Source organism: Microcaecilia unicolor, chromosome 2 (genome assembly GCF_901765095.1).
Source record: "Microcaecilia unicolor chromosome 2, aMicUni1.1, whole genome shotgun sequence".
In the NCBI taxonomy this organism is placed as follows: Eukaryota; Metazoa; Chordata; class Amphibia; order Gymnophiona; family Siphonopidae; genus Microcaecilia; species Microcaecilia unicolor.
In genome coordinates, this window is record NC_044032.1 from 167,632,174 (window position 1) to 167,648,045 (window position 15,872).

Here is a 15,872-nt window from a genome sequence, read left to right on the forward strand (position 1 = left end):
TGTTTATAAATGATCTAGAGATGGGAGTAACTAGTGAGGTAATTAAATTGCTGACGATACAAGTTATTCAGAGTTGTTAAGTTACAAGAGGATTGTGAAAAATTACAAGAGGACCTTATGAGACTGGCAGGACTGGGGCGTCCAAATGGCAGATGACATTTAATGTGAGCAAGTGCAAAGTGATGCATGTGAGAAAGAAGAACCCGAACTATAGCTGCGTAATGCAAGGTTTCACATTAGGAGTCACTGACCAGGAAAGGGATCTAGGTTGTTGTCATTGATGATACGTTGAAACCCTCTGCTCAGTGTGCAGCGGCGGCTAAAAAGCAAATAGAATGTTAGGTATTGTTAGGTGAGGAATGGAAAACAAAAATGAAGACATTATGATGCCTTTATATTGCTTCATGGTGCGACCAGACCTCCAGTATTGTGTGCAATTCTGGTCACCGCATCTCAGAAAAGACATAGTGGAATTAGAAAAGGTACAGAGAAGGGCGACAAAGATGATAATGGGAATGGGAAGACTTTCCTGTGAGGAAAGGCTAAAGCAGCTAGGGCTCTTGAGCTTGGAGACAGCTAAGGGGAGATGTGATAGAGGTCTACAAAATAATGAATGGAATGGAACGGGTATTCGTGAATCACTTGTTTACTCTTTCCAAAAATACTAGGACTAGGGGGCACGCAGTGAAGCTACAAAGTAATAAAATATTTCTTCATTCAATGTGTAATTAAACTCTGGAATTCGTTGCCAGAGGATGTAGTAAAAGCAGTTAGCGGGGTTTTAAAAAGGTTTGGATAGCTTCCTAAAAGAAAAGTTCATAAGCCATTATTAAAATGACTTGGGGAAAATCCACTGCTTATTTCTAGGATAAGCAGTGGATTTTGAGATCTTGTCAGGTACTTTAAAAGGTATTAATATGCAAGCTATTCTTTTTCAGAGACGGGGAAGCAGTAGAGCTAGAGGTCATGAGTTGAGGTTGCAGGGTGGGAGACTTGGGAGCAATGTCAGCAGGGGCTACCTTTGAGCAAGGCCCAGCAAAACTTCCATAGCCGCTCAATGGTAGGGGCTGCCTACAGCTGAACCCTCCCTCTTCTCTTCTGTACCGCAGCAGGGTCTGGCATCTCTATAGCCCCCAAACCCCCCTCCCCCACTGCCAATCCTCTATATGGCAAGGTGATTCATGGAAGACACAGCGCTGAAGGCAGCCTGTCTTACTTGGGCCAGCAGATCCTTCCCTTTGCTGTGTCTTGCCTCTGTGATGCAATTTCTCTTGAACAGGTTGCAGCAGAGGAAAGTCTCTGCCAGCCCCAAAGAGAGAGGCCCCCTTCAGCAGTGCTGTGTCTTCTGTGAGCTGCCTCGGCATATGGAGGACCAGCGGGAGAGAGGGGGAGCAGTAGAGATGCCAAACCCAGGCGAAGGGGAGAAGAGGAGGGGAAAAAGAGACAAAGACCTGGAGCAAAAGGGAAGAGGGGTCAAGAGGGGAAGCAGAGGGAAGAGAAAAAGGAGAGAGACCTAGACCAAAGGGAAGGGGGAAGAGAGGGGGCAGATGCTGGACTGGGTAGGGGGGTGAAGAGGGAAGAGATACTGGCAAGGGGGGGAGAGACCCTGGACCAAGGAGAGAGGGAGAGAAAGATACCAGACCATGAAAGGGTGGAGAGAGATAAGACAGTGGACTGGGGGGGCATGGATAAATAGAGGGAAGAGAGACCCTGGTCCAAAGGGGAGGGGAAGAGAGGGGAGAGATGCTGGACTAGGGGGTAGTGGAGCATAGCTGAAGATGAAATGAAGATATTCAAGCAAGAAACGTAGAGGCATAACAGTCAGATGGGTCAATAGTATGAATGTTAAAGTCCCTGAGAATAAGAAAAGGAGAGGAAGGCTCAAGAGAGAAGGAAAGCTAGGAGTCGAAGTCAGTGAGAAAGGGAGAAGGACTTATCAGGGGGTCGATAAATGACTGCTATCCAGAGAGGTAGTGGCATGAATAGGTGGATGGAGTGGATTGCATAGGAAGAAAGTAGTGAGACTGAGGTGGAAGAAGTTGAAATCTACAAGAAGGTGAGAGTAGCAGTGTGGCACCACCACTACAGCTAACCGGGCACAGTGTATGGGAGAAAAGGTCATCTCTAACACAGGGCAGCAACTGATGCAAAAAATCAAGTCTTCCTTAGAGCAAGAATATGGAGAATATAAGACAGAGGTTGTGAATATAGGTAGGCTTGTTGGAGATATTTACTCTTGCCCCAAAGTTGGCATGAATGTGTATGTGTACTCTACATCTGTACCTGTGTATTTTATAAAATGTGTGACAGCCTCCGACTATTAAAGAGCAGCACCATTGTGGTATGTGTCCGCAGAGATGTGCCCAAATGGAAACACCCTTTGGGCTCAGAGGGACACCAGAGGATGCTGAGGCTGAAGGTTCGTTTTGAGTGTTGTTGAGGATTGTTGGGTAGTTTGAGAGCTTATAGTAAGCAGGTGATTGTTTCTCCCCACATGTACAACATGGGGAAGAGGATAATTAATTCCAGACCTTCTCTTGCTTCTCCTCCTATAACTGTTTGTCCTATAGATAAGAATGTGATAGTGGGTACACATGGAGTAAAGGGGAAACTTCCTTGAAAAGTACATCTTTCAGCCTCTGGTCAACAGACTCTTCCACCTCCACCTACTACTACTTGAACATTTCTGGATTTACCTCTCTTGTTTTGTCTCCAAACTCTACTAGAGTAGTATTCAAATGCTCATTGTTGGTATGTCTTCTTTGAGAGTTCCTGTTGCCATCTTCAGAGGAAAGGAAGCAGTGGACTGTTAGTTTAGTCAAAGAAGTGTCTTTGATAGATATTTGGAAGGTAGTAACCCAGACTGAAGAGATGTTAACAGGGAATGGCAAACAGCTAAGAATTCCTTTCAGGAGATGGTTGACAGGTTAAGGACATAAACTCTGATTTGGTTACTGTGACAAACATATTTCTTCTATAGAATTCCAGATTGTTTCCATGTAGGCAGCTTGTGCCTCTGCAACTAAAGATAGTCTTAGGGGGGAGATTGTCAATGTGAGCTACCATTAAGACAGATTATTTTCTCCAAGGACAAGCAGGCCAATAATTCTCATATGTAGGTAACGCGGTCCGTGTTGCCTGGTCCAGTGCTTGAAAAAACTTTAAATAGAACTTTAAGAGTGCACGCCGTGCATACGAGTGCCGTCCCACCCGCCGCAAGAGTGTGGGACTTGCAGTTCTCTTTTTTCCACGGTGAGGAGAGGACGACGTTTTACTGCTCCTCACAACTCGGTTCGGGATTTCTTTGAGTGCATATTTTTTTGTGTGCCTTCCTGGTTCCTTTGCCCTGTTCTTTTTTTGGGGTTCCTTTTTTCCCCTTTCTTGTATGGTTTAGGTTATTTTTGCCTTCTTTTAATTTTCCATTGTTTTTACCGTGCTCAGTAGGCCATACTTAGGTCTGAGCTCCGGTCAGGCTGTCCTGCTTTTTTTCTGATACTTTGCCCCTTTTTGTTTGGTGCTGAGTCCTTTGATTTGGCCACGGCTGTTTTTCCTTCCATGTCATCGAAGGTTCCCAGTGGCTTCAAGCACTGTAGCCAATGCAGTAGGCTCTGGCAAAGACACCCATACTGAGGAGCTGGACTGGAATCCAAGAAAGATGTCTCTGATCAGTTTTCAGTTCTCTATCTCCACTTGTTGGTTGATAAATGCAACTATCCCACAGGTTCTGGAATAGCGGGAAGGACTAATGGAAAGAAAATTATCAGCCAAGACCTAATTTCTCCTTTTTATTTGTGCAGGCATTCTCTTAGTTGCTATTATTTGGAGAGCTTTGTTTTATTGAGTGAGTGTCTGATTTATCATTCATATTTGTTTTTTTATTGCATTATCTGTTTTGTACCCAGTTTGGAATATTAATGTAAGGAAATATTTCAAATCTGACAAAGAAGCAAATCTCAGGGGGAAAAAGTACACTCCCTTACAGAAGGATATAAATTAATTTGTGTGGCAAAAACATTCTGTGCAGGGGTAGATAGAGGATGTTTTGTTTGGTTCTGTTAGGTTTTTGTGTAGTACGTATAAAATAATTTGTAAAACAGTTTTTGTCTATAAGAAACCTCTTCAGAATGATGCATTTCTATATATATTTTGTCCTTTTTCAGAACAATAAAATGTCATACAAAGCTTAATGTTCTCTAATCTTTGCTGGGCTTTTCTCGGGATTTCCTTTTAAATATCAGCTTCTACAGACTTGGAGTGGTGAGTGAAAAGTTTTAATTGATATTTTCTAATCAACAGAAAAGGAATAAACCAAAAGAACCACCAAAAGTGCCCAAAGCTGCTCCGTTCTTCATACCAACAGTTCCTGGCCTGGTGCCACATTTTGCATCTTCAGAGCAGGCAGATGTACATCAGGTAAGAGAAAACATTAGTTTATCGTATATTAACTGTCATAGTAAAAACTAGTCAATGTTTTTCCCTCACCTTTTTTTATGTATTCCCCTGCTTGGTTTGGGAACCTTCTGCTAGAAATGTATCGTTTTTCAAAAGTATATGGTAATTTGTGAAATAGTCATTAAGTTAAAAGCAAATATTTTTCAGTATGAATTTAAATTGTTTGTATTTCTTTTAGTCTAAAGTGGTAAACCTTGGAGTACTGGCACAGAAATCCAACTTCTATAATCAACTTGAAGAAGCCCTAACTAATCATAATTGTAAGTTTTAGCTATTCACTTTCTCTAGCAAATGTACTTTTGGGTGTATTCTAAAATCTTGCTGTGAAACTCTTAGAGAATGAGAAAAGGAAACTTTATAAGAACTATATACCTTTTTTGTGCTATGCTATATTTAAAAATTTCTTTTGGCAAGGAATGGTAATACCTGCCTAGTATTGATTAGACATTTTAGACCTGATTTTGTAAAAGCACGTATGCAAGTAGCAATAGCACCAACTGCAAAAGTGTCTTCGGGCCAGGTACACAGATAACTTTAGCCATTCAAATTGCTGAATGGCAATCCATTTTAAACATTAAGGGCCCTGTTTACTAAGCCGTGCTGTAGGCGCGCTGGTGTTTTTAGCGCTCACTAATACTAGAGACACCCATATATTCCTATAGGTCTCTAGTGGTAGCGCATGCTAAAAGCGCTAGCGCACCTTAGTAAACAGGGCCCTAAAAATTCAAGTAAAAAAAAAAAAAAAAGACGAAGCCTAACAGCTTCATAGATGCATGTAAAGGTTGGAAAAAAAATGCTGATAGAATGGAGGCAGTGGGATGCCTCCAGTTAGAGACCATGGGTCTGAGGAATGCATATCCAAAACCACTTTACTGTAGATCAGTAGTTCCCAAACCTGGTCCTGGAGGCACCCCAGCCAGTCAGGTTTTCAGGATATCCACAATAAATATTCATGAGAGAGATTTGCATGCACTACCTTCAGATCTCTCATGCATATTAATTGTGGATATCCTGAAAACCTGACTGACTGGAGTGCCTCCAGGACCAGGTTTGGGAATCACGCTGTAGACGGTGTTCAGTTGCTTGATATAATCATCTTGCATTTTTTAAATTCTGATTGTGCTTTATCTTTTGCATAATTTAAAGTGCCGTATGTGGCATAAAGAGTTAAATTCTTCCTTTTCGTCCATACCAGACTAGTCCAGACCAATGGGTTATGTCCATTGACCAGCAGATGTAGACAGACAGAAAAGTAGTTCCAAGTGATTCACCCTAAAGGGTATCATGGAGCCATAGGTTCTTCAGTATTCTCTCTCTCCAAGCGGATGGTTGATGGACTGTGCAAATCTTTGGTGCTTCTCAGCCAACTCCTGACCCAGTGTTATCTAGATGTCAATTGAGGTCAGCAGTTATCTGGATGTCATTTGAGCAGGGAGTGTCCTTAAGGATAATTTTAGCTCCTTTTTAAAGATTTGGCTGGAGGTTGGGTGACACTCGGTGGCATCGGGTCCCTCCTCCCACCATCCTTCTTTACGCTAAGAAGTAGCAGTGGCAAGGCTACAGGTTGAAAGGATTTCTTTATACTCTGGTAAGGCAATATTTATGTATTCTTAACTGGGTAAGTATTTTACCTTTAATTTTTGGTATTTCTCAGCCACTCCACCTTGAGGTTTGTTTTTTTACTTCATTTTCAACTGAGGGTGGGAATTTCCTGCTCTGCAAGTCTTTCATGATGCTTTCATTTTCATAAGCTCTTTCAGCTGAGGACTTAATTTTCCTAAATGCTGAAGAGAGATTATTTTTTGATCCCTTTAGCTGCTGGTGCGGTTTCACAACTTTTTGTTTATATTTTTCCTCAGCTGACTTTTTTTTTTTTTTTCCAAACCTGAGTCATACAACTATAATTCTTTCCAAGTACCTTGGTGGTAATGGAGTTGAACAAGATTAGGGAATAGCTGGTATTTTGCCATTCTCCTTCAGCCCTACGGTTCACCAGGATAAATAAATTACCTTACCAAAGAGACATGAGGGAGAAGAGGGAGTTTTGGCAGTAGGTGATGCAGTGGTTGAAAAGTTCTGTAGTGGAGAGGGACCTTCTGGAGGGGCATTTTTTATATGTTTCAACGTCCAAAAATCCAGTAGCGAACATGGCCATTTTCAAACCAGAAAAACGTCCAACTTTTTGTTTCAGAAATGGCCATTTGCTAGACAGATGCACAGTCCCAAACAAATATAAACTCAATACAGGCTGTGTTTGGACCCTGAGGCAAAAATAAAACACAAATATACAATCACTTGCACGAAATGCACAGTCATGTAGATGCAAAGCCTGCGATAGAAGCAGGACCATTTTCAGGAAAAAAAAATCCAAGGGAAAAACATGCAGAAACAGGCCATTGGGATGTATGAGGGACCAGCATTCTTAGTAGACTGGCCACACAGACATCCCAACAGAGTAGTGGGGGCACCCTAGGGGGTACTGCAGTGGACTTCATATAAAACGTCCGAGGTACACGTCACCATTACCACCTTACATTGCATGATGAGCCCTCCAAACCCCACAAAAAGCCTCCTGTACCCAACTACACCACTACAATAGCCTTTATGCCTGCAGGTGTCACCTATGTCAGTGTTTTCCAAGTCTGGTCCTGGAGTACTCCTTGCCAATCAGGCTTTCAGGATATCCACAATGTATATGCATGAAAGAGATTTGCATATCATGGAGGCATTATATGCAAATCAAGTTCATACATATTCATTGTGGGTATCCTGAAAACTTGATTAGCAAAGGGTACTCCAGGACTGGACTTGGGAAATACTGACCTATATGTAGGTACAGTAGGTTTTTGGTGGGTTTTGGAGGGCTCACACTTTCCACCACAAAGGGAACCAGTTAGAGGGGGTATGAGCATGGGTTTCTTTCTCTACAGACCACTGCACCGTTCACTAGGCTACTCCAGGAGCCTGCTTACTGCTCTAATAGGACTGGCCACAACATCTGAAGCCGTCGTAGAGGCTGGTAAAACCATGCCACGGATCCTGCAATCAGATACAGAAACTGTTCTATCCTCTGTTTTAGCTGTAGTTCCCAACTTCTTCCTTATCTTGTTTTGTATGAACAGAAACCACATCTGCCCATCTCCAGTCTTCTGGAACAACTCCTGGCTCTAATGAAGCATTGCAAATGTCCGACAGTGGAGCAGCCAGAACTTCCCTAAGTTCACACAGTACTTTCAGATGTATCCCATCCAGTCCCATTATTTTGTCTGTGTTTAAACTAGTTCCTCATGAATGCAGTATTCTGACGGTCATTTGCAGTCTACCTCTCTTCTATTTTTGCCTATTTTCTGTGGTCTTAAAATATTTGTTAAGCCATTCCACTTTTTCCTGCTCAGTCTCTGCATAGTTCTTCTTTTAACCTTTGCATCTCAAAATGCCACTTTTGCAAACACTACTGTCATTCTAATATCTAAAAAGAAAAAAAAACATTTATTAAACATTTATACATATATTGCATTATTCATAAGTATGTTGTGGTTTACATAAAATGCAGTGTAATTTTGAATTTATGGAGTAGGTACTTGAAATGCCTGGCTTGTGCATATTAACCTTATATACTCCAGAAGGAAGTTCTCTTTGGTACAGTGCAAATATAAAGTTATGCACTGGCAGTAAATTTGAGAGACTGACTCATAGCATACTGTGGCTTACAAGTGAAGTTCATTCCTATTATAGTAGGTACAAAGCTAACTCCTCTTGGGGGCAGTATCTCATGAGAAATTGGAGGCAAAATATGAAACTAGTCCCAATTACATTGGGCACCACTGACTTGCAATTTCTTTTAATGAAGCATACCTTGATATGTTACTTGAACATATTACACCATATGAGCTCCAGAAGGAGGTGGTCTTCAGCACAATACAGGTATTGAGTACCAGCACTAAATCTAACAGTCTGAAGTCATACCAAAGTAGTGAAGAAATACAGAATAAGCAACAATATCAAGGGAGATTTTTGCAGTGTGTTCTTTATGTATTGAGTGCATTAATCTTATTGCCAAGAAATTAGAAAAAGGGAAAACAATGAAGGGATTCTGTGATCTGAAGGTAAGCCTACGGTATACCCCCCCCCCAAAAAAAAAAATTTGGGACAATGAATTGAAGAGTCATGTGATAGACTTTGGTGCTGCAAAATTAAACTCTGCATTTTCCCAATATCAGCTATTGTCTAGTAGATTGATCTTTAGTCTTGCATTGTACAGACATCAAACGAAATAAAACATGTTTCTAGATGGTTTAGCACAGTGGCTTTCAACCCGGTCCTCAAGGACCACCTGGCCAGTTGGGTTTTCAGGATATACACAATGAACATGCATGATATGTATTAGTATTCACTTCCTCCATTGCATGCAAATATCTCTTGTGGATATTCTGAAAAACTGACTGGCCATGTGGTCACTGAGAACTGGTTTGAAAACCACCAGTTTAGCATGTTGTTGGAGCTAGACAGCTTTGGAAAGTTGGCAGGTATTGTCATTTTGCAACAGTAATACAGAAAATTGTGGCTTTTTTGAGTATCATGCATAATTTAGTGGTTCTTTGTGAGCACTTGGGAGGGGGACTTCTGTAGCGTTCTATATCTATCTATATATCTCTATGTATTGCCCATTCAGCAAAGGAAAGTAGGTGTCTGCTTTCCTTTTGTAGGATATTAGCATAAGAATTGAAATACATGCCTATAATTTTGGTGTGAGCATAGCCATAGAGCTGCTTTAAATGCTTGTACATGAATATCACTGAAAACAGGTGTAGCTTGTAGCATTCTGTAAGTTACACATGTGAAAGTCCTACCCATGCTTCAGCCAGGCTCAGCCTATATGTGCACCCTTCTGTCAATATTTACAGTCTAGATCTTAGATACAGTTTGGCCATTTACATCAATATGTGTGTGCACACAGTGCATATATGCCATTATACCAAATATTAATTTGTGATCAGTGCGTAAATCCTAGAATTACTCCCGTAGCATCCAGCCTCACCACTCCATGGAACCTTGGTGCAAGCTGTATGAATTAAGCATAACACAATCAGTACAAGTATTAATGTGCAGGGGTTTTTTTCTCCTTTAAAACAGATGATTCTGCAGTTAAAATGTTGAAGGAAATGGGACCATCTAGTATTGAAACAGAGCTGCGCAGCTTGGCTCCAGAAGGTGGCGGCTCCATAGAGGCAATGCTCAGCTTCTTAAAACTAATCGGAAGCATGCTGAAGACAAAACGTGATTTTGAGCTGGCTCAGGCTTATCTTGCATTGTTCCTTAAGGTAATCATGTATTCTTATTTAACATTTTGATTCAAAAACACATTTCAGTATGCAAGTCTTTGCCTGTGTCATGAACCACTTGGCAACCTAAAGTGACCCTAAGGGAGACAAACCACTAAATATCTCCACAGATAACAGCAGATATTCTGCTTTTGTTAAGTTCTGTCCATTTATGCTTTTGACTTGACTTATCCTATTTAAGTGTTGGGTGCTCAAGCAATTCTATTATATGGATTATGAACTAGAAAAGGTTGGGCTGCATGTCTGCTGACAGCACAGGACCTAGGGAGAGAAGAGCCCCATCCCACTAGGGAAACATCAGACTACTGCTATTATAATCTTTCAAAGTAAAGTTTAAATTTAAATAAGTGGGGTAAGCATGCAGAGCGTGGCTCATGGAATTCTTTCCAATCATTCTGTGTGTACGTGTGTTTCTGTTGTCTCTGTGTGTCTGACCTGAAGGGAAGAGGGTGGAGCGGTTTCAGTGGAAACTGTACCCAAACATTCCATTTGTATGGCAAGAATAACGAACTGAGACAATTTTGCAAGTTACACAAGAAAACCACATTGAATTTGTGATCAGTATAGCTATTCTTATGCTCTTATGAATTGAGGAACCATCAACATCAGGAAAGGCTTCCCCCAAAATTGAAACTTAAAAAAAATAAATTAAAAATTAGAGTTCACCACTCAAGAGCCCAAAGGTTCACAAAATATATTCCTGAGGAAAATATTCCTAACATCACAAAAGATAATCTAAATGGGTCAACAACCAAAGCACCTGCATTTTGCCCTTTGAATTACTTTGAGCTGCCATTAATTTCCCAGGAATAATGAAGCTTACGAAGTTCACTTTAAGCTGCTTTATTGGATTTACATAATAGTGTGCTGTTTAGCCTGCATTAGCATCTTATTAAGTAGCCAGTGATATCTTAAACTAACATGTGTTACAGTAATATAACACATGATATTACTGTTTAACACATATTAAGGGACAAACATCACACATTATTCCCTTAATTCATGTTAGTAAGCACCCTCCTCGGGGTAATTGTATAAAACATTTGCATGTGTAAAGCACGCTTTATACACAGGAAATGGCTGTTATAAAATTGTGCAACCAAGATGGTGTATACTTGTATGTGCATTGCATATAAGCATTGATGGTCCCTGTGAGCAGAGTTGTGATGTACATGAGTACCTATCAGAGGAGATTAGAGAACTCCGATTGTGTTCATTTGCTAGGCAGCCCACATTAAAATCAATTTTGACAAAAGTTTGGAAGTGTTGCTCCTCCAGGACAAAAGATGGAATTAGTTGCATTCTATTAAACCCATAACTTCAGAAGATGTAATGTCCTTTAGATTTACGTTTGGGTAAAACTTAGGATAGACCTGCTGGTTATCAGAATGATATTGTAAAATCAAAGAAAGAAAGAAATATTACTGGTACTGAAAGAAGAAGCAGGATTAGCTTTTGGATCCACAGAGATTTTGGTATCAGATATAAAAGAATAATCTGCCAGCTTTTGTCCTTAAATCACACAATGTAACAGCAGCAAAGTCTGGCTCAATAGAAGCATCCTGATATTAAAGAATCAAATCTACATTTTATTTTTCACATGGAAGAGGTAAGCGTGTGCAGGGTTGGAAAGAAATTTTGAAAACTTATGCAGTGGCCCAGATTTTTAAGAGCCAGGAAAAATTATTCACCCTATTATCTGTCACATTCTTTTTTTTTTTTTTTTTTTTTTTGTACCTTTGGTACTTTTTCATTTATTTCAAACTTTGTTGCTCTGTTTCGATTTTCTCTACCCTCCCTCCAGCCATTTTCTGTCCTCTCCCTCCACTCCCCTGCATCTCCTGTTTCTCCTTGCAGCCCAGTGTGCTGGACAACTCTGCGTGCAGTACCATAGTATGGGGCTGTCTTGGGCCATGGCAGTGTGTCATTGTGACTCAGGGCAAGGAGTACCCCATCCTCAGGTCATGACTCCAGCTTTTCTATGGCATCCAGCAGTAGTCATAATCTGGGAGGAGGTGCCAGTGCCATCTGCCTATGAACCTGAGGCAGTGCTAGATACCATGCACCAGTTTTTAGTTGCCGGGACACCCAGATAGCTGATATTTTTCCTGCTGTGGGCATTACCAATCAGTAAAACCTTATTATAAAATGAAAAGAAAATGCTGAGGAGTTTGCACCCTGGTCAGCAGGCAGGCAGACCTTCAGGAAATGATTATAGCATACATTGGTGGTCACTCATGGACCTTCTGAAAATTCATGTGTAAATCTGTTAGAGATTATCCTTTAATGATTGCCTCCAACAATTAGAAATATATAGCTCCTATTCATAAACACATGTAAAGCTTTTAACACACAAAACCTATGTTCGTGCAAAACCCCCATTAAGTAAAACTGACTTTACACTAAATAATGTGGGTTTTTTGTATTAAAAGTGCAGCTTGCATTTTTGAATAAAAAGCGTAGGGTCTCAGGGGCTGAAGAGTTAAATATTTTGTATGACCCGTTCAACACAAATTTGTAAATTATGATGGAATCATATTAGTGACAATTTTAGTGTAGTGAGCGCTACACTGATGTCACAAGTTCTAATCAAAGTGCATCTGCTTATATTTTCTTGAAAAAAATAAATTTTGAAACAATTTAAAACAATGACAGTGCATATTTAGACATTTTTTCATATATGAACCAATCTCTATCAAAACCTTTTCTGAATTTGTAGAAATTCAACAGATAAATTTTCATTTCATTTTGATATCATGATGAAGACCAAAAACTTCATAAGTGGAAATATCACTAAATCAGTTTCTTGCGGGGAAATAGTCAGTTCAAAATTATGGTTAAATACTTGGGAGTATCGATTGATTTCCAGCTAATGTTTACTGAGCAGGTTACTATGTTATTATGGAAAGTGTTTGGGATGTTGTGTCAACTACGTTCCCTTAAATATATTTCGGATGAGCCTTCTTTGCACTCCTTCATACATGCATTATTGATTTCACGGCTTGATTAGGAAATGTAATCTATGCCAGTTTGTCATCTACCAATATGAAGAAATTACAAATGCAGTAAAATGCGGCTGTTAGATTTTTGGGAGGTGCCTGTAAATGTGAACACATTACACCATTATATTTAAAGTACCATTGGTTACCAGTAAATTATAAGGTACAGCAGTGATTCCCAAAACTGGTCCTGGAGGCACCCCAGCCAGTTAGGTTTTCAGGATATCCACAGTTAATATCCATGAGAGATATTTGCATGCACTGACTCCACTGTATGCAGATACCTTTCATGAATATTCATTGTGGATATCCTGAAAATCTGACTGACTAGGATGACTGCAGGACCAGGTTTGGGAGCCACTGGGGTACAGTATACGTTAATAGTGTTGGTGTATAGGGCATTTTATGCACAATCCCCCTCGTACCTGGCCACATTAGTTATACCGTTTACCTCCGCAAGAAACTTGAGATCTGCAAATGAAAACCATATGTTGCTACCAACAGTGGCTGTTGCTAGGAAGAGTGCTTTTTATTACATGGTGCCGTATTTGTGGAACCATCTTCCACCTTTTATTAGGAATGAGGCCTCCTTACCGTGATTTGAAACTTTGTTAAAAACGTATTTCTAACAGGCATTTGGGCCAGCTGCTGTAGGATTGCATGCCTCAGTTTTGTTTCAGAATTAGAAATAAAGAAAGCAAATATATGTTGGGGGAGGGGGGGGGGGTCAGGGAGATGGATATACTGTTGAAGTATAATAATGTTTTTTGGGTTGTATGTGTGTGAGTAGGTCTATCCTATCATCAGTGGAGCTCTTTTTAATATATTTGATAACCGTTGTGAATTTGTGGTAGATCAATAAACCTAAACCCCAGTAGATGTGCTTGGGTATTTTTGTTGACTTTGGTTTTCTCTGTAGACAGCAAAATCTATTTATTTATGACCCTTACAAAAAGGACTTGTATTTCCAAATCCAGGAAGAGCTTGGTATAGTATTAGATTTGGCAAATATATATCCACCTATATAATTATATGTATGCTTTTAATGATGGTTGCAGAATTACTCCAAAGTACATGTACAGCAATTTCTTATAATTCTTCTAAGAGTCCAAAACAACTTCTTTTAAATTTAATATTTTCAAGCCTGTTTCTTTTTCTTCTTGTTGTAGTTGCATCTTAAATTCCTTCCATCTGAACCAACACTGTTAGAAGAGATGTCAACATTGTCAGAACAGCTTGAGGAAACTTGGCTCCACTTGCAGACCCTTTTCAATCAAAGTCTGACTGTGTTAAGCTACATGAAAAGTGCTTTATTGTGAGAAGCCATTTGCATTCCTAAGTGCTGTGCACTGCCTACAACTAGTATCATATGTCAAACGTTTTCACAGTTTTGAATGCTATCAACCATTTTGTTTGGCCAGATTGTCAGGTTTTTTTTTCTTTTTTTTTAATAAAAGTTTTTAAAACTGATTTCCATGTCTTTCGTATAGTTTCAAAGACAATCCATGCATTTTTTTAACCTCATCATCCAGTGAGCCTTACACTGGAAAAAACCAGATGTCTGTATCTAGTCCTGCAATCATACTATTGATTGATGAATATGGATAAAAGCCAATTTTCTGCATACATATTCCAGTTTTGCATCATACAAAGCAAAGATTCCTTCCATCGGTGTAGAGAGCTATATGATTTTTCTAAATTCTATTACCATATGCACAGTGGAAAAATTATCAATAAAACAAATGTTGCTGCCTTTTCTGAATAGCTCAGAGTAAGCTGCAAGCATATTAAGTGCGAAAACATGTTGCTTTATAACATTTTAATACAGCAGAATTGTCTGTAGCATATTCTTTTTTTATATTTACACACAAAATTGCTGGATAATCCATGAATATTATGACTGAGAAGTAGACCAAAAGAACTTTTGAGACATTTGTTTCATTTAGGTACATAAGGAAGTAATACATTGAAAGGAGCTATTTTGTCATATTGCACAACAGTTGTATTGAAAAGAAAAAAAAGCAATATGTATTATGAAGGAAATACAGATGTCATTACAGAAAACTTGTTCATATTTGTGTTCTCGAAATGAAGACCTTTCTAATATTTTCTGCTTCTTTGACCATCAGAAAAAAGACTGATAGATTCATGTAGCAATCCTGTTTATGCAGCAGTCCTGTTTATGCTGAATACAGTTTTGTGCAAACTAAAAGGTGGAGGGAAGATGATTGTGTTTATGCAAGGTGCTGGTCTCTAATATGCTACATCATGAGTTTTCTTTCTATGGGCATTAGAATGACATACTTTTATGTTAGAAGTTTGAGGAGATGTGTCTAAACAGTTATTACATCAACCTTTCAGGTATTAATGGTACATAAATAATGTCTTCATAATTTGGTCTGAAGGAGAAGAGAACCTTAAACATTTCCACAACTCCTTCAATGCATCCTAGCCCACAATTAAACTCATAATAGACTACTCCATGGAAAGTAATTTTTAATGCATTCATCATTGCCTGCGATTAAACAAGATTATTCACATTGCAGCATCTCCTGTCTCCTCCAAATGTCTCTTCTGCTTCTTCCATGCCCCAACCCACATCCTCAGCGCAATCTGACATCTCCCCCCCCCCCCCCCCCCCAGCACACCTGTGTACCTCAAAAGTGGTCTGTTGAGTTTTCTCCAATGGCAGCATTGCACATATTCTACCTACAGCCTGGTCCAAAGCTTTCCCTCTGACCTGTCTTGCCCATTCTGAAACAGGAAATAATGTCAGAGGCGGTGGGATGAGCCAGAGGAGAAGCTTTGGAGCAGGCCACAGGCAGTATGTGTGCAATGTAGAAGACCACTTTTTAAGGTAGAATGGCAGGGGGGGATTGAGAGAGGGGCAGATACTGAATCCTGGTTGGGGGAAGGGGATTGAGCTGCATAACTGGAGGGGCCACCAATTAAAACTATGGCCGAGGCAGTGAACTCCAGCAGCCATGAGAATAGCTTGGTGTAGTGTTCACCAGCAAGTTTATGTCACTGCTGATAGGGACAGAGGGGAGGGAGGAAGAGGTGCTGGACAGTGGGAGGG

The 15,872-nt window shown here is 40.0% G+C and overlaps 1 protein-coding gene across 1 annotated transcript in view; it reads left to right on the forward strand.

The window, feature by feature from the left end:
- WDR36 (WD repeat domain 36) overlaps positions 1–14,263 on the forward strand; it is a 146,838-nt gene extending 132,575 nt beyond the window's left edge. Inside the window, exons 20-23 of the mRNA XM_030193467.1 lie at positions 4,297–4,413; positions 4,631–4,712; positions 9,586–9,773; positions 13,963–14,263. Of these exons, the coding sequence (XP_030049327.1) occupies positions 4,297–4,413; positions 4,631–4,712; positions 9,586–9,773; positions 13,963–14,112 (537 nt within the window). The 3' untranslated portion in view covers positions 14,113–14,263. The remainder of the gene's footprint in view (positions 1–4,296; positions 4,414–4,630; positions 4,713–9,585; positions 9,774–13,962) is intronic.
- Positions 14,264–15,872: the final 1,609 nt, after the last annotated feature.